This window comes from Hylobates moloch, unplaced genomic scaffold (genome assembly GCF_009828535.3).
Source record: "Hylobates moloch isolate HMO894 unplaced genomic scaffold, HMol_V3 SCAFFOLD_3, whole genome shotgun sequence".
Classification (NCBI taxonomy): Eukaryota; Metazoa; Chordata; class Mammalia; order Primates; family Hylobatidae; genus Hylobates; species Hylobates moloch.
Genome location: NW_026652278.1, coordinates 15,468,429 through 15,492,608, shown reverse-complemented (window position 1 = coordinate 15,492,608; position 24,180 = coordinate 15,468,429). Strand labels below are relative to the sequence as shown.

The window sequence follows — 24,180 nt, the reverse complement described above, 5'->3', positions numbered from 1 at the left end:
ATTAGGGTAGCATTAAGCTTGTTCATTTCTTTACAAGTTATGTTGATGTTGTGGTTTCTCCCCCAAAAAGATTTACGATATATTTTAATCACAACCAGATCGTTAAAATAATTATTAAACACCCAGTTATATACTGACCACTGAATTTTATGCTAAGATTCCAGGCAAGGAAAAAATCTGGTAAAAAAACACAAATTCTAGAACTGTTCAACTCATACAGAAAAATCTAAAAAGAAATTCCTGGACTAAATTTCATAGGGAATTTATCACTTTAAAAAACATGATGGGCAGCACCTTGCACTGCGGTTCCCCAGCAGAGGCAGCATCAGTCTTCATGGAAAGCCTGGCTCACAGGGATTCTGTGCTGGGCTGGACGGGTGCCCCCGGGGTTCTGGATGCCAGACGTTCCAGTGAGAAAGCTGACAGTTGTGAAAATGGAGGAACCTGACTCCTGTTCTTGACCAAATGGTGAACCACTCACCTTTGCAGGGCAGTGGTTTACTTGAAGCTCCATACATACTATTTTCCAAATACAGAACTAAATTATATACAGAAAGAATGGCTAAAGCCTAAAACCAGGTAATAACTAGCCAAACAGTCCTGAAATTGATCAAAAGATGTATCTTTAATTCTAAAAATGGCACATGCATACGAAAAACTAAAACAGACCATAGAGGTTTATGAAAAGTTAATCTGTTTCCTATGCAAAAACCTAGTCCTATTCTTCAGAAATAATCACTTTTGGTCTTACATATTCTTCCAGGAATGTTCCAGCAAACACATCAATACATCCACATATTTTAATATGTAAATTGCTGAAGTGCTCTCCACATAGTTTTCTTTGACTTTTCTTTCCCCCTTAACAATCTATCTTGGGTATTTTGGCACATCAGCAACACAGACCTCATGCTTTTTACTTGCTGCATAGTATTCAACCGGATAACAAAAACCATTTGACTAGTTGCTTATTTCCAATTTTTTATTATCAACAATGCTGCAAGTGTATGTTTGTATACATGTCCCAAATATTTGTAAGACAAATTCCTAGAATAAAATCACTGGGTCAGAAGTATGCGCTTAAAATATTAGTAACATTGTAAAATTGCCCTCCAAAGAGCTTGTCTCAATTTACATTCCAAACGACGTATTAAGAATGCCCACATCCCTATCTCCAGGCAAAGCTGTGTATTAACATGATTGATGGGTGAAATGTGGCATCTTCTTTGTTTTTTTCTAATTTGCAAATGTTTGCAAGGTTATTTGGCTTTCTTCTTTTGCCTTTTTGTCTTCTGAATATTTTCCTAAGGGTTTGTCTCTTTATTAGTACATGAAGGCTTTTGATATAACAGAAAAATTAGACCTTGTCTGTCATATGTGTTGTAATCTTTTCCCCATTTTGTCATTTGCCTTTGTCTTTGTTTATAGTTTTTTTTGTTGTTGTTGTTCAACATTTAAAAAACTTTATACTGTCAACTGTATCAATATTTTTCTCTACAGAATTTAGATTTTACGATGTGAATGGACAGGTCTTCTCTATTCTGAGATTATTAAGAAACAAAACAGAACAAAAAATCCAACATTTTGTTTGGTACTTGTCATTTTTATGTTTAAATTTTTAATCCATATTGAATCTCTTTTGGTGGAATGACTGGAGGTATGGATATGAATTTATATTTTTTCCAGATAGCATTTAGTTGCCTCAAGATTTTTTGATTAATACATCTTTCCCCATGATTCAATGTTTGTTTTTGATGGTAAGTGTATTTTATCTTATGAAGGTAATTGTTCTCAATTAAAAAAAGACTAAATCAGGCATCATTAGGTTTTGGGTATGAAAAATTTTCAGCTAGTATTATTCAACTTAGAAGCTACTGAAAACGTCCTCTTACATACAATTCTCAATCCATTCAGCAATTTGGTACTTATTTTTCTCCAAAGAATTCATGTGTCATAAACGTTAATGCAGATTTCTTAAATAAAATTTACTTTATGTTTCATTTCTAAATTATATGACTGCAATTCCAAATGAAGAATGGTAGTGAGTTTTCTGCAATACAGAAAAGAATCACAACAGTCCATTTACATTATTACTTAAATTATTAAAGAATTGTCCCTGTAGTGAAGATAATTCAGCATTCTTTCAATCTTGCTTAGAAACATCTCCCATATTTCACCTACATTTTTTTTTTCAAAATTAAACCCATGGGTTAACTAAGAGAGTCATGAAAGAAATTCATGTGAGCTCATCATTAGTTCTTCATGCTACAGGGTGCATCTAGATTACCTCATCGTCTAAGATCAGCATTGGTGAGATGATATGAAGTTTCATCCTCACAGGACATAACACTCAAGTTCTGTGAGTTGCTGCTGCTATGATTAACTCGAGTACTTAATTGGTCACTTTAACTTGAACAGGCCTTAAAAGATTCAAAATTGCTCCTCAAAAAAAATGGGCTGGGGGGAAGCATGAACTTCATGAGCAATTGGTAGACATCATTAATCACGGCACGTTTTTGCATATCTTGTTCAACTCTGTACCAGCAGTGTTTTAAAATAGTGTTTTACACATAGCAGATTTTCAATATATATTTGTTGAGTAGAAGGAAGGAAGGATGTATGTATGGATGGTGGATTGGATTGATGGATGAATGAGAGAGCCCAAATGAAATCTCATCAATTTCCAGAACACAACAGCAACTGTTGATCAATCCATTAACACTCAAGATGAAATTTACTTTGCATGTTGCACTGAGGTTTTATTCTGGACTCATTCTTGCAGACTGTTCAATGAAAGACATGTATATCAAATAAAGGACTTCGGGTGGAAAAGCCTTTCTTGCTTAGTGTTCTCCTCAAAACAATATATTTATTTTTGGATCATGATATAATTAAGAAAACTATTTTTATGTCTAGAGTTTCTATAAGACTCCTAAACAAAAATGGATCAATGTACACCCTGTTTCAATTACAAACCACTCAAGGGTTCTTTCTTTCTCATTAATTACAAATATAAGTCAAATTAGAATGGGAACTCCTCCCTTTATCAAGGACAATGGAAAGTGTTTTATAATAACCATGGTTGCAATATTTTAAAGTACAGATAATTAAAATCTCAGCATGCTGCCATCCAAATCACATACAACAAAAAAGTAAAACCTTCTTACACTGTGTTTCAAAGAATCAGCCTCTAAGCTCTTCCCTCCACTCCTTTCTCTAACATGCATTACTGAGGACCTAGAATGTGACGTGTGACCTATAAGCAGTAGGGAAGCATTAGTAAGCAGATATTTTGTTCTGCTCAGAATGTGTACAGATGAACAAGTAAACAAATATCTGCAGGAGGATATGACAAGTCCTCACTAAAATGAAGGAATGAGTGAAGAAGTTGATGAAGGATACTCATCAAATTTTGGTAGACTGCCTATGATTTGAGATGAACATTTATTTTTGCTTTTTCCCAGTTCACTCTGCAATGTCTTCTGTAGCAATCATTCGTCCTCTAGTGCCAACTCCCACTGCCTGTTAAAAACCCCTATTTTTAATCACTTCAAAGGGGGTTCCTTTATAGGATAACATCATTTACAATACATTTTCATATAGATCTTGATAAAAATAATTTGATCACTTATATAACAAATACTTATTGAGTCCCAACAATATTACAAGCACTATGCTAAGTGTCCATCTTGGGGCCACAATGACTAGAGGCTCAAGGAATTCTTAGTCTATTTTTAAAAAATAACTATTAGACCCAGAAGCAAGGACAAAAAAAAATGCACAAGGGAGTTTGTTGGAGGTCAACAAAGATCAGATGCGAGTTTGATGGAATGGAATAAGCAGGATTGGAAGCAATAAAACATTTATCCATAAGATACCCCATCCCACAAAAGATTTGAGGGATTTACAAAAATGCATACAAATTAAAATGACGAAATAAATGAGTCAGGACAAAGGGAAATATGAGTGTGAAGATAATAAAGGTAGGAGTATATTCACCATTTAGAGATGCACACTGAAATTCATTTAGTTACTAGGGAATGCCAAACACAAAACCGAAGAGTAACTTAAGTGAGGCCCATTTAATGCATCAATTTGCTCAACAAATAAGAACTAAGTGTAAAGACAACTGAAAGGCATTTAAAAATGATTGGCCAGTCTGTGGGAATCAAGAGAGGAGTAATTAGTGGATAATAACAAATATTATGGAGTCTGTAACATAGCTGAAAGAGTAAAGACAAGATGAAAGGTTGAAATAATATGCTAGTATCCTAATATAGTGATATATATGGAACAGCTCATCAGAAATTAAGGCGTGGTTCGCTGCTGTGGTCTTTTTATGGCTTTTAACAAGGGGATGCGCTCTGGGAGCTTGAGGGACACCCACGAGTGGCATTGCTCTGCTATTGTGAGACCAGTAACAAAAACTAAAAAAGTAGACTGTTTTTAATTCCAAGGGGGTCTGGTTTGGGCATCAAAACACCAGAGTTGAAAGCAGTTAGGGAAGCCACTGCTAAAGAGTGAATACTAAGATTGCGAACTATAATTGGCCAGACATCCCCCCTTAGTCTGGCGGGAACCACATTTTGTCCCATGTATCACCATCCTGGTCCATTCTCACAGGAGGCATCGTGACAGGCTATAGCATATCAAGTGGTGTAACCCTGGACAACAAGTCTGCCAGGGGTGAGTGAGGCTCCTTAGAATCAGTCAGGGCTGAGAGATGGGTATGTCTAAGAATCCAGGTGTCTATATGCAGCTGACTAAGGAAACCTCAATTTTCGATCTTCCAGAAGGTCCCTTGCTTTGGGGGACCTGCGTATGATGTTAACCCCCTCTTGACCCTCCACCAAGTCAGAGGAGAGAAATACATAGCCTCAGCCTCCAATGGGATTAAAGGACCTTTCAATACCTAGGATTCTGCAGCCCAATCACTGCACCGAGCTTAGTATTTCCAAGACTACAAATGAAACCTGGTGTTCCCCTCAAATACTTGCCTCCAAGGATGACCCCAGGACACCCAAGTCATCCCCTAATCACAGCCTTCCTCTTTGGTTTGCTTCACAAAACAGAATGCTTGTTATGATTCCCACATGACTGCTGCAGTTACTCTGCGATACCTTGTCCCATTTAATGAAGAACTCTTAGAAGCACAATTCTAATTGGCATTAATTCCAATATTTTAATGTAAAATCTGCTCACTTAAAGTTAGGATGACACCTTAATGCCATCTCAATATAGCAACTTGCCCAGAATAAGAAGAGAGCTTCATTTTTGGAAAGACTCACTGCTAGATTTCAGACATTTTAAAAAATTAAAATACATGGATTGTCTTCATCGCAAACTCTTCCTGAATATTTCATGTGTTTTGTGCTTATTTGCTGTGCATATCTTCACAGTGTGCGTATTATTCAAATACTCCTAACAGATGGTCTCAAGTGCTACATATTATATAGCATTAAATGAATAGCTTGGTAAACAAATGAGTCAAGGATTAAAATATTTTACAGCTTATAATTCATGAAAGATGTTCAATAACAGTACATTAATGAAAAAAACTTCAATGTAAACATAAAAACATTAAATGCAACTACTGGATCAGTGAACTGCTCATGACAAATGAATTATTTCTTTAAAAGAGGTGTTTGTCCTGTATGGTCTCTTATAACCTAAATTAATCAGAGGTTGACAACTAGTTTCCCAGTGAACCAGGCCTACTGTTTCCCTTCTCCACCTAACTCCCAGTTTTCTCTGCCATTTTCCCCCTTACTAATGCCTGCAAAACTAGGAAAGGAGATGAAACTCATAAACCAATTTGTTACTGTTTAGATTATCGGTAGCAAAATTTTGATGAAAGAGGTTGAGACTATAGGTTCAATTTGAGGATTCCGAATTAGCTGTGGTTTTAATTATCTGTGCTCTCTAGTTTCCTAATACTAGGTTTGTACCATAGGCTAACCTAATGTTTAGCATTGAAGCTTTCATTGAGGGTTTGCATGATTAAAACAAGCAACAAATAAACACAAAAACAAATCAAACCCAACAATTTTTGCCTTGTTTAGATACCTTTGAACTCATTTCACAATGTCAATGTTCCAGACATTAGTCCACTGAGGAATAAAAACCAATAAAATACTCTCCCTACTGGATGTTCTCTTTCACCCCCCCGCTTATTTTAAATTACGTTAGTTGAATGCATAATGATCTTTTTCTAATCATTTAGGGTTTCTAATATTTGACGCAAGACCTAACAAGACTTTCCAATTTCATTCTAGATCTCCCTAGAAACAAAACCTCAACCCAGTTTTGACTGTGAAAAGAACATAAGCTTTTTAATAAACAAGTTATTTGATGGGAGGCTGAGGCAGGTGGATCACTTGAGTTCAAGACCAGCCTGGCCAACATGGTTACACCCTGCCTCTACTAAAAATACAAAAATTAGCTGGGCATGGTGGCACAGGCCTGTAATCCTACCTATTCAGGAGGCTGAGGGAAGAGAATTGTTTGAACCCAGGAGGTGGAGGTTGTAGTAAGCTGAGATCGCGCCATCGCACTCCAGCCTCGGCGACAGAGTGAAACTTCATCTCAAAAAAAAAAAAAAAAAAAAAAATTAGAAAGTATGCATTAAATAAAACCTCTCACCTAAAGTCACAAGTGGGCTTCATTTGTTATCTTAAGGCCCATTACACAATTTCAGGCATACATTGAAAACTATTCTCTCACACTCCCTACGTGGCTGCATTCTTGGTTTCCTTTTCTACACTAGTATCTTTTACCTCAGTTACGGCCTCTGTGAGGTTGAGAAAGATGCCCTCCTTAACCAAACTTTGTATAGTCAAGTCAGACCAATTGGAAGACTATTCTGGCACTTTTACATTAAGGCCCATTGTGTATTTTTTTCTTCTCAATCACAGTACCAAATCTTATTGCACAAACAAAACATATATCAATAATCAACAATATTTATCATGTATCCACTCTGCATAGGGCATTGTACTTATCTTATGAACATTCTACCTATACGAAGTTTCATTATACATGAAGTTTTTCTTTAAAATATATTCATCAAAAAACTTTTTAAAAATCAGTTTATAAACAAATTGGCAAGGAAAGTTACATTAAGCCAAAAAAAAAAAAAAAAAAACCTAAACAGTATTCTCTCCAAAGTCCATTAAACTACGAGGGGAAAAGAGTGGACAGGATCCCTATCTCAATGGTCCTCAAATCTGAATATGCATTCGATCCACTTGGGGGAGCTTGTGAAAATGACTTTTTGGGTCCTACCCTCAGCGTTTCTGATTCAGTAGGTCTGGGTAGGGCCTGAGAATTTGTATTCTAACAAGTTTCCAGGTGATGTCGACATTGCTGCCCTGGGGATGACACTGTATAAGCACCAGCGTCAGGGCTGGGATCAAAAAGCATGAGTGAATTTTAAATAGCCAATGTAAAGATTAAACTATGAAACAATGGCCATTATATTTTAATTGAAATATGTATTTTATGCCCTAAAAGTCACATGGAAATTTATTCACTTTCTATTACTGAAAATTGTCATACAATACATGTGATTTGACCTTCACACAGCATAATATATGTACAGTGATCTTTGGGACACCAGTAATTTTTATACAATTTTTACCAAAAAGGCAAGATCATCATAAGTAAGATATTGAAAAGTCACAACTACCACAAAAGAGTATGTGACAGATCCCAGGATAACACTTGAAAACGCTTTAAACATTAGAAGCAGTGACCCTCAGACTGGACCTCTGGTTACCTGCACTGTTCTCTGAAAAGCAACTGTAGTCAGGCTCAGAGACAGGTATACTGGAGAAAGTCTTTTTTAAATTACATTTTAAAAAATTGTGGTAATAACATTTAGCATGAGATCTACCCTCCTGACAAATTTTTAAGCGTCTAATACAGTATTGTTAACTATAGGCATAATGCTGTTCCGCAGATCTCTAGCATTTACTCATGGTGCTAAGTGAAATTTTATAACCATCGAATAGTTACTATTTCCTCCCTCAACACCACCCCCCATCACCCCTGAAGTCCTGGGCGGGTTGTTCTCAGTCTTACATATTACACACACCCCACATGCTCCTCAGCCAGCCCAGTTTTTGATTAAATGCAGAATCACTTGAGGAGGAAGTAAATGACAACCCTCCTCCAAACTGTTCTTACCATGATGATGATGATAACTGATGTTACATCAGAAATACTGACTCACTAAGAACAGACTGCAGGCCGGGTGTGGTGGCTCACGTAATCCCAGAACTTTGGGAGGCTGAGGTGGATGGATCACTTGAGTAAGGAGTTCGAGACCAGCCTGGCCAACATGGTGAAATCCTGTCTCTACCAAAAATACAAAAATTAGCCAGGTGTGGTGGTGGGCGCCTGTAATCCCAGCTACTCAGGAGGCTGAGGCAGAAGAATCCCTTGAACCTGGGAGGTGGAAGCTGCAGTGAGCCGAGATGGAGCCATTGCACTCCAGCCTGGGCGACAAGAGCAAAACTCCATCTCAAAAAAAAAAGGAAAAAAAAAAGAGATTGCAAACTGGTGGTCCTTAAATTTTTTTGCTTAAAAAGAAAATGAGTTAACTGCCAACATTTGGATATCATATTTCACATAATCTGTATTATTTTCAGTTTCTCTAGAAAGATCAGGTTTAGCAATCTTGGACTTACATTCATATCCGAATGGCCACAATTGAGCTGGAGCTGAACAACTGTTGCTGCTTTTTAGTGGAAAAAAATGAGCTCTCCAGATTGCCACTGTCCTCAGTAATCCCTATTCTTTTCCACTCCACCTGCCCTATCATCCACTGTACCTTCCTGGCTCTGTAAATGTTTGAGTTTGCAATTCCTGCACTAAGGGTTGCAGCACAAGTGAGAAAGTTTGCTGGGAACTGCACATAACCCCCAGTCTCACTCTCAACACACTTTTCTATCATTTGCCAGAGCATGCAGAATGTAACACTATCACAGCAGTAATCTTTACATTGTTCTAATTTTAAAAAATCACGCGCAAACTTTGGTACTAATGTTAGTGACCAACCATACCATACCTTACATCTAACCACAACACACCATAATTGAAATCCTCTGACAGAGAAATTTGATTTTGCGCTTCCTAGCATAAATTCGGCTTTTCAGTATGCCTCACAAATGATGAAACCACTGAACATTTAGGAATCAAATTTTAGGGTGCGAGGACTGTAAGATCAAAATTAAGCACTTTTAGTTAATGTAATTATAGGTACATAAATACAAAATTAAATATTGCTTGTATTAACTGTATAATCATAAAAACAGAAAAGTATGAAGTTGTGGTATCATGTAAAATTATTTGAGGAAAAATGTCAAATGTCGGGCATTTAGGTCACAAACCCTACAGGAAAAATGGCCACCTTAACAGACTCATAACAGCTCTCTACTTCCAAATTACTCCAAATATTTTTGTCTCAGCAGAGTAAGGAAAAAGAAACGTGTATGCTGTGGGCAGGTGGAAAGAAGAATCTAAAGGAGATGTGCTGGGAGAAGCAGAGGGACAGGTTCAATGGGCCTCCAGAAGGGACTACAATTCCAGAACAGAAAGGTGTTCTGGTCTGCTGAGAAATCCCTTGTGCCAAATATGTACGATTTATGTCTAAGACTACATATGTTTCACGTCCCATTATCTAGAATACAACTGCCTAATACACTGCCATAAAAATGTACCCATACATCGGCTGGAGAGGCATGCACTTAGACTGTTGTGTTGAGGGGACTGGAAGTGGTGACTGATTAATGACTTCTGGTAGATGCTGGAGGATAAGAAGTGGTGAGAAATGCTATCGGGTTTACCAACTCTATTCTACTTTCTTCAGTACCACAAAGGGTTTTCTTACATTTCCTCTGAAAGCTTGTGCATTCCCTATCTTACAGGGTTGTTGTGAGAAATAAAATAAAGCATAAATAGGAAGTACTCAGCAGAGACCTTAGCCTATATATAAATACTCAAATATCATTTCTACTAAATCGTAAGCTCCATCCCTATGAGAGGATGTCTTATATGTAGAGGGCATCCACACATTTGTTGAAGAATGTTCACTTGTGCTTAAAAACTACTCTTTTGAATGACTTTTCAGAACTATTTTTATAGTAAAATAAGTTTGTAGGTCTTACAGAATATGTGCTACAATACACCAAATAAGAGGCATCCTAGGTATTTATTAAAAGACAAGGAGGATTCATATATAAATCCATTATGGTAACACTGCTGTATCTGTAATAAATGTCGACAACTGAATTAAGTTTAAACACTTTAATCAACTATAAGTCAATAATCATATATTATATAAAAATTCTGATTCATGCATCAGATTACATAAATTATACAATTATCACATTATACAATGCTTACATACTTTTGAACTTATACCTGCAAAAATGTATACAAGTTATGAGAGCATTTACTTAAGAAGATAAGTGTTATACTCTTCAGTTATAAATAATGCTTCTATCTTTCAAATACCCGCTAAATATACGCATTTCTAGATCTGCAGCATTTTTTTGTACCTCAAAACACAAACCATCTGGAAGCTTCGAAGATTAACAGCCCACATGTATCATGTATTAGACTTCAACTCCACTGTGAGAATGCATTTTTTGATGGATAAAATAAATGGAATGAAACATCAACTCTATTTTAATGCTTGAAGAGCTTCTACACCTCTTATTAAAGATATCAGAAAATGCTTCATATGCAGATTAATTAGCTAAGGTGCTACCAATTGCATATTAAATACTTCCAATGATTGCATCTGGATTATTAAAGTTCTACATCTGTGCAAATGGGGGCTTTCCATGTGTGCTGACAGACCCTTCTACATACCATCACGGCCCAGCAGCACTGTGATCCTTTCCCTTACTTCAAAGGGACCAAGTGAATGAGCATGCATCATACTTCACTTACACATACACACAAGTGGCATCTACCACCTACAAGACATATGAGTACATGAACATCAAAAAAGTTTCAGCTTGATTTACAAATTCAAGGTAAATTGCTTTTTCTGAAAAGCTACAGAGGAAAATAAAAGCTCTAGTGTAACGTTTACTGTAGATATACTAGACAATAGTTTTTATTTTATTTATTTATTTTTTTTAGATTCTCTTTGTTAAAGAAGAAGCACCCTTCCACGGATGGTAGGCAGGGAAGCGTGGTAGTGAGGGAGTTGCTGGAGGAGTAACATGAAGAAAACAAGTCTGTCACAAATGAGCTTAGTTTTACTTAGGTTTCCATTCATGAAACCCTTTTAAATACAAGGCAACATTTTCACAGCTGGAAAATTACAACTAAATCTTGATTTACTGCCAAAGCAATAGATATAGTTATGTATAATCTATGGATAATACTACATTCAGGGGACAATGGCAAAACTAGGCTCAATGCAGAACATAGCAGCAAAAAGCAATACTTAAACGTTTTTCATGAATGGGTTACATGTTGTTTTATATACAATTCTAAGATATGACCCTGGTATTCAATAAATGAAACTTGAAGCATAAGTGGTAGGAAGGTATGTTCAATATTTTTAAAACTGAATTTTAGAATTGGTTATAAAATAATACTGCTTTAAAAATAATAGCAGAAATAGTTTAATTATGTAACAGAAGTACATTAGCTTAAGACAGCCTTGAGATAAATATCAGTTCTGTGATTTTAAAAAATCCTCTTGGTGGTAGAAGTGTTTTGGGCATGCATTCTTTAAAGCATAAAAGCAAAAATAAACTCTATAATCTAGTGAATTGTGCATTATTTAATTAGCACATATATTTTATTTCCATTTCTAAACAACTAACAAAATACATTAGAATACCGAAAGTTACGTTTTGGAAAAATAAACTAAGGTGACCTTTTTGGCCTCTTTTTCTACAATGTGAGAAATTAAAACTACTTTGCACTTCTGCCCAAACACAGGAAACACTGATATATTTACTTGGGAACTCATTTTTACTTTTTGTTTTTAGTTTATTATTTTGACTGATTGTGAAAATATGCAGTAAGTTTACTTACTGGTAATGAGTGAAAATTCACAAACATTAGAACAGCAAATTTTCAGGCAGTGATGAATGTATTAATAGATCCAGTTTTAAATATAATACTTGTCTCAGATTTAAAGATACAAATTTTGATTGAGTTATAACCAAATCACTCATGTATGACTAAAGCTAAGCCTCAATAGCTTTTATATAGGAAAAGAATCGCTCCTTAAAAATCAATTTCCCCATAAAAAGAGGAGCAGTACTTGAACCATACTTTTAAATGAGTTCTATTTATGTAAAACATATCCCCAGTACAAAACTGACATCTTGGTTCACTCTATAAACAGCAAATTTGGCCAAAGCATATTATTATAGTATCTGCAGATACTGTCATAACACTGAAAACATAGATTTTCGCATTTTAAGAGATGTATGAAAAGACTCAATAATACTACCAGAGAAAAACAAATGCTGAGAATTTTGTAATATTTAGTTAATTAAAAGTGGCACCATGTTAAAAAAAAAAAAAAAAACTATCAAGACTTCAAATGGGAAAATACCATTCTATACCAGATTTTGAGGTTTATTACAGAATCTTAAGAGGAGAAAAAAATTGATAAAAGCTATTTTTCCTTCTCCATTTCTTAAAGCATTTAATTTTTATGAAAAAATGTTCATAATTTCAAAATGTATGTTCTTACAGTAAAACTGAAATGCAGAAGACACAAATAACAAGGGGTTTTAGTTTACAAATATGAGCTTGGCCAAGTATTCTCTGATTCAAAATACTAAAATAAGCAAAAAAAAAAAAAAACCCCAAACTATTATATCGGCTTTTCATTTAACTTTCAATGGAGTCTAAACAGAGGTAAGTATTAGAAAAAAATGCAATTCATGGAAAGATTGGGGAATATGTAAGTCTCCATATGGAGATGAATTTTCGTTTTAAATTCAGAAAGACACAGATACTCTCAGTGTTTTACAGTATTTCACTTTTAAGACTGAAAAATAAGCAGAAGATTAGCAATATTTTTATAACATTGCTTGTCAATTTAAATTTCAGAAAAAATTTGTACAAATCATATAAAAATAATCCATGGAAGAAATCAACATTTTGGGGGAGTGGACTTTAAAATAGAACATAATTTTGTAATAAATCAATTCTTACAGGGTGGATGTGGAGTAATGCATAATGTCACGCTAGTAAAGGTCTGTTCTAAAAACTCACTCTTGCTTTAGTAAGTCTTATTTTGGTTCAAGACCCAAAGGCAACCATCTGCTCTATTATTTATGTAACCTGAAACCAAGCCTAATTCTTCATTCCTGGAATCTGCCTGCTGCTTTGGGTTATCAGACACACCAGGCAATCACATACTTCCCACAATTATTTTCAGATATAACTTTATAATATTTGCTTTGCTAGTGATTTAAAGGCATGCAGAATTTCAACAAAACAAGCTGTATTAGCTTATCTTCTGCTTATACCTTAAACAAACTCGAATGTTGATAATTAATTCAAATAAATTCATGCTGTTATGAAGTTAATGAAGTCTCCTAAAATTTGTCATTCTTTAAAAAAGGACTTGAGATCATCACTTTTGGGGAAAGAGAAAAACTTTGATGCTAGAATAATATATAGCAGCTCACTTTGAAACCAAGGTCCATGTAGTCAAGAGTGATTTGAAGCAGCTTCTCTGTAACAAACCATGACAGTAGGAATGATGACTTGTCTTGCTTGCATCAATAGAGGACACACATTTTCAAATCAAGAAATTGGTAGCCTAACTTTAGAGGCAATCAGTTGTTTCTAAATGTTCTAAAAACACATGTATATATGAGGTATATGCCTATATTTTATATACAAGATACATGAATATATATTCATGTACATGTGTATATAAAATATAAACTGTTTTTTTCAGTAGTGTTTATAATGAGCAGTATTCCTGAAGCTAAATATTTCTACAAACTGATTTCTGAGAAACCAGCCACAGTATCAATTCTGCTTTATGAAAAATCTATTCCTGAGGAACAACTCATGTACTTCTGAAGGTATTTCTGGGCCTATGGCAGATTAGTGGGTCAGTACCAGCACCTGAGTGAGTCCTAAGGAACCACTTATTCATTGAGAATCTGGCCCATTTTCAGTTTAAACATTTAAATGATTTAGCTTGCTTCAAAGGTCACTCTTGATTGTCCCTGCTAATATTTACAGGTAAAACTACTCTTCACAATAAAGGAGAATATGTAATGAAACCTGATAGTGTAGTCTCAGTAACAAGTTTTTCCTTCCTTCCTTCTTTCTTTCTCTCTCTTTGTCCAATTATCAATGCAATACAATTGGCTTTATTAACTGTTAGAGAATTTGCCAGCTTTCCTGGATGGTTCGTATGGCACTCTGAGAATACTGGGCGTTTCTTCCATTACCCTTACAAGGAGGTTGTCGATGTAGTCCTCGAGTTCCCGGATGTGGGTGTCTTTCCTCCTAAGGAGTTCTTTGTGTTTCACCAGCTCCTGCAGAACCTCTTCGTAGGTCAGACTACGATACCCTGCAGTGGCATCAAAGGGGTTGCTGTCCTAGAACAAGATAAAGACTGTCACTTTCGTAGATACAACATCTGGGACAAACATTAAGAATTATCTAGAACTTCGACTTTTTGTTTTTCAAACCCTGATGAAGTTTTTCGCTAGCCTTGCTTAGAGTGAATGTGACAGTTCACAAATTGGCTAGCCAGTCCTGAGGCAAGAACTAGAGCAGATGCACCAAAGTTTTGACTATAACTCTAAATCCTAAAACCTTTTCTAACATTGTGGGCAATTTCCTAATATCTGAGACTGGTTATATCATGTAAGATTACATTAAGAGATGAAATGTTCTATAATAAATACAACTAAAATAGATGAAAACTAAAGATTTCTAAAAGTTAACTCAGAGGAACTGTAAGAAGCAACTGAAAACTATACACTTGGACATGTGTCCTTATGAAACTGCTTCCACTGAACTGTGATTTAATGTTATATGTTTGGCTTCTTAGTGAAGATGGTTACAGCAAAAATCTTTTCTAATTTGCTGTGAAAATGGAAGCACCCGGAATTAAATCAAAGATTATCCTTATAGGAAGCCCCATGGGAGTAACTTCCGTTTTAACTTAGAAATAGTCAGAACTTTTCCTCCCCTGAGTAACTGGTCTATTTCTTTCTCCTAGTAATAATATCTAATTTATCTTCTTTCCCTTTTTGACCCTGGTTATCAGGAAACTCAAGAGCTCAACCATATTAATACTATGGTTAGTATATTTGCATTCTCTCCCATTTCATCTATTTACTTTATTCTATTGACAAAAACTCTTTTAGGCAAAAGCATAAATATAACCAAAAAAAAACTTTTTAAAAGACACTTACTAATTCACTGCTATTACAAAGCATTCTAATATTAATGTTATATCAAAAGCGAAAGAAAAATATTTCTCAGGAATTTAATCAAGGCCCTGTAACATCATCTTTTATTTATAGTGTATAGCATTAAGAGTTTTCATTCTGTGAAACATAATGCCCAATTACAATTAAGCAATTTTTTATTCTTTTTAAATCATAGTTCTCTCACTAAGCCCAACAATTTAAAATGATTTTCATCACTATCTTTTAAAACATTTCCACTTGGCTTTAAGGTAACTTAACTAAAATATTGAGGAAATTGGTTTTCTTGCTCTTAAGGAATACTATCTATTCAGTGGAGGATGGGGAATGGGGACTGGTGAATGCAGAATGACCTCCCCACCCAATAAGAATTAAACTTGTCTTTCCCTGTTTTCAGGATCTACTTTAATAGTGCTATGTATTTGGGGTGTTCATCAGAAAACCCAAAGTTTAACTTTTCGCTGGCCCTCCCCACTTCCCCAGCCTCTCAGCCCAAGGAACCAGGACTTTACCAGACCAGAGAAAGAGAAGCTAGAGTACAGATACCAATCTGATGCTTGGGTCATTGAAGCACACCCACTTCTCCAGGATAAGTGAAAACATTCAGGACTGAAAAATTTTTCCAATTTCAGAGAATCTCTCAGGCTTTGTGGAGAAGATACAGCTTGCACTAGGCCTTCAAGATTTTGCAGGCAGAAATGCGTAATGGGGCATTTCAAGCAGTGAGCTCTGCTTGTTCAAAGAAGGAAACAAGGCTCAAGGCATAGTGGCCAACAGGTAATCCAATAACAGGTGCTCTGCAGAGCATGGCTGGAAAATACTGTACAGGACAGGGAGCAGAGAGGGGCTGAAATGGAATGTTTGAAATAGACCACCAAGGATTCTGAATGGTAGTATAAAGAATTTTTAGACTTTTGCTATGGAAAATAGGAAGCCACTGAAGGTTTCTAAACAGAGAAAGGATATGATTAAAGCTATGTTCCAGGAAAAGTAAAATGGCAACAGTGGAAACATTTGGAGGGGCTAAGATTAGTTATAGGGCTATTGAAATATGAAAGACCAGAGTTAGGAAGAATGAATAGAGAGGATATTAAAGGGAAGTGAGTTTAAATTCTATAAAATATGTCTAAAACTACTTAGTTTATTTTAGCATTAGAAACCAGAAACAGATGTAAGTTTCAGTTATATTTCCTTCATCCCTAAAAACATTTCAAATATTGTTCTAAAACCATTAAAGGACAATTCTAGACACAAGTGTTGTTTTACTTCTCTCTCCTCTCTCAGATCAATTAATCTTTTATAAGTCTACACACACACACACACACACACACACTCTCCCACGCACGTAGTTACTAGTTTAATTGGTCATGATATATAGAGACACATAAATATTAATTACATTCTTATAAAAGATTATGTTAAGCAGTTTTCTATATTAAAGAGAAGACATAGTGTAGAGTTCGGTATACTTTTGAAATTTCTTAAAAATAAGCTAAAGTTGCTTACTTCAATCCAAGTAATTCTGCATAAATTTGAGAGAGAAAGCAACCTGGGTCTCACTTTCCTGATCTGATAGATGAGATGTTCTCCATGGTCCCTTTCAACTCTAAAATTGTCTGGTATACCAAATGATTTTTCTAAACCACACTTTAAAAACTAATAAAGTCTAACTAATGTGATTTCACTTTTCTAATAAAACATTTACTGAGTTCTTGTGAGAATTTCAGGGATTAATGAAAGGAAGCTAAATGGGATTCATTACTGATTAGTTGACTGCTTTATGCTTTTTCTTTATTTAACATAATAAAAGCATCTATTCAAGTCTGTCTAATCTTAATAAAATTACACATATATAAACTGATTTCTCCAAACTAATTAAGCAATGAAATAGTAAAAAAAAAAAAGTGCAGTGTTATATTTAACACTATTACCATATAATGTAGTTAAAAATTTTTTGTAACATTTCTCTAAAGACACTGAAGATGAAAGATGTTTCAAAAATTTGTGTTTTGACATAAATTAATGCCACGATATAAATTAATAGTTTAATCTTTCAAAATAATCAATTATTATTTCAGACTACTGGTCATACTTTATAGCCATACTCTAGAATATACAGATATATTGTTTGGATTTTTTTGTTTCCTTACAACAATCTAACACTAATGTGTACACAGATTTCCTGGAAATACACTTCTGGCCTTTTCAATAAATTTTTCGTTTGTCCTTTCATGTGAAAATTTTACCCCAAATTTTAGCATCAAGTTTCTAAGCAGGAAAACATCTTAGAAACATATGTACTATGAACTATATTCTGGAAAAGAATATAAAATAATTAAAAACAGTTTCATGCTGAGTTCCAGATTTTATCCTATATTTGAAAACAATGTAAACCTTCTAATTTTAGGCATAAGATTCTTAAATTGATATACTCCACATATATATATATTTCTGTTTGTTGATATAACTCCAAATAAAATAATGATTAAGTAATATAAACAATAGAAAATTAAAACATATGCCCATTACAAAAATTATTTTTTTAAAGAGGAAAACTCTCAGGTAAATATAAAAATTATTTTTTCAAAAGATTGTTATTCTCGCAAAAACTTGCAAAATTCAAAACTCTCTAAACTGGCAAAGACCAAATGCAACTTACAATGGTTACTCCAAAGTGCTCAATATTTTTTCTTACAGTACTCCATACAGACAGCATTTATGTTTTTAAGATGTTTTCTTATTTTGAAATTTAATGTAAATTTTTCTTCTCTCTTCCCCTTTTACAACCAACCCTTTCTCATTTCTACCCCGCTTCTGTTAAAAATGTCCATATGCAGACATAGAAGATGTGGACTGGCAAGAGAATATTAGAATTACTACATGAAGTTTTCTAACCCAGAATTGTAAATAACATAGTTTTGCATAAGATTTTGAGAACTGCTAGTGATCTATTTTTGCTTTACATAGTCTAGCCTTTTAAACTAGGAAATGTACATTTTTTACAATATTTAAATTTAAACAAAAGCAAATTATCAGGACTCAAAATAACTGAAGATTTAAAGAAAGGTTGTCCTGGAAACCAAATATTGGTGGGGTACTAACTGACATCCAAGGCAACTAGAGGAGAGAGAGAAAAAAAAAAAATGAAGGCTTGGCATTCTCTGATCATCTCATTATTGTTCTAATGAGGAACTTTGCTCTGGGAATATCATCTCAGCTACTTTCACATCTTTTGTCCTACTCCCTTCATCTCCCTTTCAGTTCTTAATTAGGCCTTAAAGAGCTCACACTGCCCTTTCAACTGGCTACTGCTCCTGTTTAAACACTGTGCTTTCACAGACAGGTGTTGGCACTAGCATATAAGACATACAAACTTAATTACAAAATACTATGTCCAGAGGGAGAAAAAATAACTTGGTGGATGGCTATTATCGGAGAACTTAATGTAAATTACTTCAAACATCTTATAATCTTCAACATAAAAATTGTTCGAATGCTTTTCTTCAACCATGATCAGTACGAAGATGCGCTTCCTCCTCTTAATTGTATCTTGCAGTAAATTAACAACACCTAGTAATCCTTTAACTGTCATTTAGAATAGTTAGTATTCCAGAGAAAAATAATCACACATCAAGGATTCTTTTATCACCTTTAAATCCTTTAACGAAAACAATTTTCACATTTTATTTCTTTAAAGAATTCTAAGGATGCTTTTATAGCAATAAATTACAAGATTTGGAAAAGTACATTTACAAGCAATCGAAATTGTAATTAAGGTTACTTAATAAACAATAGCTACACATTAAATCGATTTTTTTGATGTTGCATTTTGTTTGAGATTAAGTAACCGCCTGATAGAATTCATTTTACTATCTGATCAAAGGCTGACTTCATATTTTCTCACATTTCTCGCCAGACTGCCATATTATAAAGACTTGAGAATTTATAAAACATCAAAACTTACGAATCATTTAAATAAAACAGCAAAACACAGTACAAAGTCCTGTGCTTCTGTAACAGTTTCCACAATTTTAAAGATAAACAACTGCATTTAGAATGGTTTAGAAAATAAACCCTAAACTCACCTTAGCTTCTTCTAGCCATGTCACATCCTAAAAAATAGTGATATGTGACAAGGGATTGCCTAAAAAAATTCTTACTATACATCTGGATCACACACATCAAGGACAGATGGTGGAAACAGCAACCACCAGTCCCTTGGAATAAAGGCTCTATTTCTGTTATTCAGTGAGAATTTAGTTTTCTACCAAGAACATTTGCCCATATTTTGGCAAAGTAATTTATTCTCTACGTTTAATATAGTTAGAATTGATTGCAGATGCAATGGAACTCTGAACAGAGATTAAATACTGGACTTTACATGCTACAATAAAGTTCAGATTATCTGAATAATCCTTGCAAAATACGTGAGTTGATTTAGGTGGTCGCTACCAATCCTGTTAACATATTTGGTTTTGTTCTGACGAGAAAGATAAGTGTCCTAAAGTATTTGTTCTTTCAAATACTTTTCTGGTTATCTGGCTCTCCTGCCAGGATGCTTTTCTATTGTTGAATGTTAACAAGCAGCTTTATTCTTTCTTCAATCCTTGTCCCAACAACAACAAAGTCTTTTCTACATGCTCTTATTTCATAACCACAAATCTGACCCTGACATACCGCTTGCATATTAATTTCAAAACAGTCTGTAAAGAAAATATGTATATTCTAAATTGGCTTCAATTACAACCAATTTTGCTTGAACTTTCATAGATCATACGAGTCACACCCTGTTGTATATTAAAGGCAAAGATTATATTTTACTTTCTTTCTCCTAAAATTACTATGCTAAGCTACAATTCTTAGGTAAGTGAGGCAGAAGGCAAGAAGACAAAGGCATTTTTAGAAATGTGTGCCAGAGAAAAAGACCGGCTTGTTCTTTGACAACCCTCTAACCCCTTCAGCAACTTACCGGGATTTTCCTGAGGTCTTCATTGCTTGTTGGACTCATACGAAGACTAATAAAACACAAACAAATGTTAAAAGTGTCATAACTCATATGGGAGGAAACACAAATATAGAAAAATTTTAACCAACATTGTAATACAAATTTCTAAAGCCCTACATTATTCAGATGAGTGAAATTTAATCCAAGAAGTAGGAAAAAATCCAGTATTTCCCCAACATTCTTAAAGCATCATTACAATTTCAAACTTTGAAGGAAAACTTTTTAGTTATCAGAACTGAAGAATGAAATAGGAAGTTTCTAAACATCTTTAAACATAGCACTTTTATCCAGCAAGATATTTTGTAAAACTAATTTGTGTGAGAGATTTCCCATTATATTTACACAAAGTCACTCACCTTAGGCCCTCTGATATAAAACTAGAGAGAATTAAGTAAATTTAGGTTGGAAAGATTATAGAATAAAAGAGTTAAAGCAATCTGTTTAAAAATGCCATAAGTGTTAGAAAACTCAGCTTTCAAACATTACCCTATCAATAAGAATAAATTCAGAATTGTGGGAAACATTTCTCTTCGTTAATGTGATTTCTAAGTAGCTAGTCTTGAAAATTTAAATACTGAAACGAATCAAAACAACACAGATTTCTTCCATGCAGAGAAGAAAACATCACAGCTGAATGCTATAACTATTTTCTTCTTTGAAACATGTCCATTAGATGGGACTGCAACCAAAAGACGCTAAACTTCAAAGCCGTCTGATGAGTAAATATTTCATCGGTGCTATTCAAGTTTAATTTTTACCCAGCACTTAAAGGTATTAGCCTTTAAAACTTTCACAAAGCATTAGTGTCCTAGGAACCTTTTTATTCCATACACAAAACAACAACTGTAAAATATGTATGTTTTCATTATCTGTCCCTTGACAGTAAAATAACTGGAATCCTTTGAAGATTTAAGAAATTTACTTTTAAAACTTTTGATTGTGTGACAAAAAGTCTGGACACTGGATATAATGTTGGTAACGTATCTGTAATTATATGTACAAATCCTATGTTCTAAGATGTACAGGGCACACATGTACAACCACCTCCAGAGAGTTTCCCATGTAACCAAGATTTCATTGGCTATGACTAAGATTTGAAGTACTAGCTTCCAGAAGTGATTGCTCACCTTTTCTAATTAGAACTCCTGAGGATAAATTTAGTATTTCAGCAGAGCTGGGTTGCATGTAGAGAGGGTGAAACATGTTTTAAAAACCTACAAAGCACCAGTTAAAGGCCTGTGTGGCTGGCACATTTTCCTAACATCTTTATGGTACTCTGCATGGTCCTGGACTCAAGTCACTATACCAGCAAAGCATCAAGAGCCCACAAAGGAGTGGCTTAAAAGACAAAAACTAAATCCAAAAAGCATTCTCATATAGTCCACCTTAGCCTAGAGTGCCGTGGTAGCAGCTGCTAACACATGTGGTTTCCATCCTCTCTGATTTTCAATCCAAGGTAGCCAACAGGGGGTCCAGTGGGATTAATCTCTCCTACCCCATTATCTCACAGCATGTTTTCTAATAGGTCAAGAAACACATTCTGCTACATCTCCCATCTGACTGGGATATTCTAAAAAACAAAATGATTTACACTCAGGCCCAACAGCATACCAGGTGCTTGCAAGCAAAGTGGCTGGAGCCAGGTGGTGTGAATTCAAATCCTGTTTCTGCCCTGTGACCTTGAGCAAGTTACTTAACTTTGTGTCTTGGTTCCCTCATCTGTAAAATGGAGATGGCCACAGTATCTACCACATAAGACTCCTGTGAAGATTCAATGAGTTAACTACATGGAAAACACTTAGCACTGTGACTACCAGATAGAACATTATTTTATTTCATAAATAATTATTTCATAAACTTTTACACAGCACTTAATGTGTGCCAGACACTGTTCTAAGCACTTTACCAAAATTAACTCATTTAATCTTCATGATCCTTACGGTAGTCTTACGGTCCAATATCTTCCACATCTTCATTTTAAAGGTAAGGAAACAAGCCACAGAGGGGTTAGGTAACTTGCGTGTGGTCATTCTGTTAGTAGCTGGTAGAGCTGTCTGGCTCTAGACTCCGTCCTCCTATGATACACAGCCCTAGCCCCATTCCCTGTATATAGATTTACTTAGTGAGCACTGGCTGCACTGCAGAAGCCCTGAACATATAGGCCACATAGATGAATCAGAGAATAACAATATTGCATTTCGAGAAGGCACAGGGTAGAGATGTACTTGTGGGAGGTGGGGGAGAGCACTCTGGATAATTAAATTTTTAGACCTCATAGAGAAATGAAATGTTCTATCACAGCAATTAGTCAAGGAATGCCTAATTCATGGAAAAAGCAGGATTTAAAATGACATGAAGGATATGTTTGGCAGGCTAGACAAGGAGGGCTCTGCAAACATATGGCGTGGCCTGGGGCTGTCAGACAGTAGTGTCGCTGCAGGACACGGAGGAGACTGGCAGCGAGGCAGCAGGGTCAGCAGGAGCCCATAAAGGTTCTGATGATGTGTTCCTCAGGCCCAATCCGTAGAGCAGGAGGTAAGCTTTGGACAATACTAATCTTTTCTTGTAAATATTTAAACATTTTATATTTGGTGGCATAATCCATCCCATTGTATCCTTGAGATTGAACAGTATTACGACTATATAAATTTCAGTATATGTCTCAGGAAGAAATCACTGAACTAAGAAACAGAAATATCGGTATTATATTTATTGCAATAGGGATTTTCAAGGAACAACATTTAGGACAAAGATTTTATCAAAATCACAAAACTAACAATATGTAGTAGCCAACCACAGCTTATAAAACTAAAATGCAACTCAATGGCTGCTCAAAAATGCCTGAGAATTCCTAAGAATGCCGAAAACGTCGCAACTCTAAGGGGAAGGGTTTGCAGTGCGGCAAGCCCAGCTACTTCCCATTCTACCTGAGTGATCTGAGCCACTCTCTCCAGCTCCCCACAGTGCAGATCTGAGTGAGAGGCTCTTGTACTGGGTATTGTCTGAAGTCTAAAGGCAGAAACCCTCCCTTGTGGTCTGCTTTATATTCACACACTGACGTGTCAAACACTTGACGAACTCAGTCATTCATGGCTGCCTTTTTTGATCTGTCCTTAAGGGGGAAAAAAGAGTTAACTGAACTGGATTGAATTAGCTTGGTGAAAAATAAAATGTCTCTATTTATTGAAGTGTGGCACCAATTTGTGATATCTTTCTCTTTGGACTGCCGTCCTCATGTCAGACAAGATATCGAACAATCCGGTCTGACTGCTCAGCCGAGCTGCTGACAGGTTAAGGAAAATGGTATTTTTAATCAGGTGCAAAATAAACCTAGACACACTCACATTTAAAAAGGAGTCTATGTAAAATGAAACTACGAATTTAAACATTTTAAACTAGTATTTTAAAAGTTATTTTAAATAAATGACTTACTTTAACATTCTGAAGTTTTTACGCAAAAGCATCAATAGTTTTACTTTGTGATATTTCCAAATATTAAAGAATTTTCCCCAGTAAACTCTGATTCTAAAATTTGAAATGTTTTCAAATATTTCTAGGAATCACTAGTATCTCTTCTACAATATCACTTGTTAATTTACCTCAAAGTTAAAATAAATAAGTAAAGAGATAAGAAGTAAATCAGTGAGGTCTTGAAACTGTCCTTTAATTTGTGCTATGGACTAATCTTCCATATATCGGCCAGAAAATAACTCAATCATTAGAGCAAAA

General features: G+C 35.0%; 1 protein-coding gene across 5 annotated transcripts in view; it reads right to left on the bottom strand.

Moving 5' to 3' along the window:
* Window positions 1-264: 264 nt before the first annotated feature.
* Window positions 265-24,180, bottom strand: part of RAB11FIP2 (RAB11 family interacting protein 2) — a 51,874-nt gene continuing 27,958 nt past the window's right edge. For 2 of the 5 annotated variants that reach the window (XM_032176692.2, XM_032176700.2), the window contains 2 exons: window positions 20,416-20,461; window positions 7,862-14,606 (listed from right to left, as the gene is read on the bottom strand). In XM_032176692.2, the coding sequence (XP_032032583.1) occupies window positions 14,379-14,606; window positions 20,416-20,461 (274 nt within the window). In that variant the 3' untranslated portion in view covers window positions 7,862-14,378. Of the gene's footprint in view, window positions 6,582-7,861; window positions 14,607-20,415; window positions 20,462-24,180 lie in introns of those variants that run through there. The other 3 variants (XM_058435972.1, XR_009212694.1, XM_058435973.1) reach the window with 3 other exon arrangements.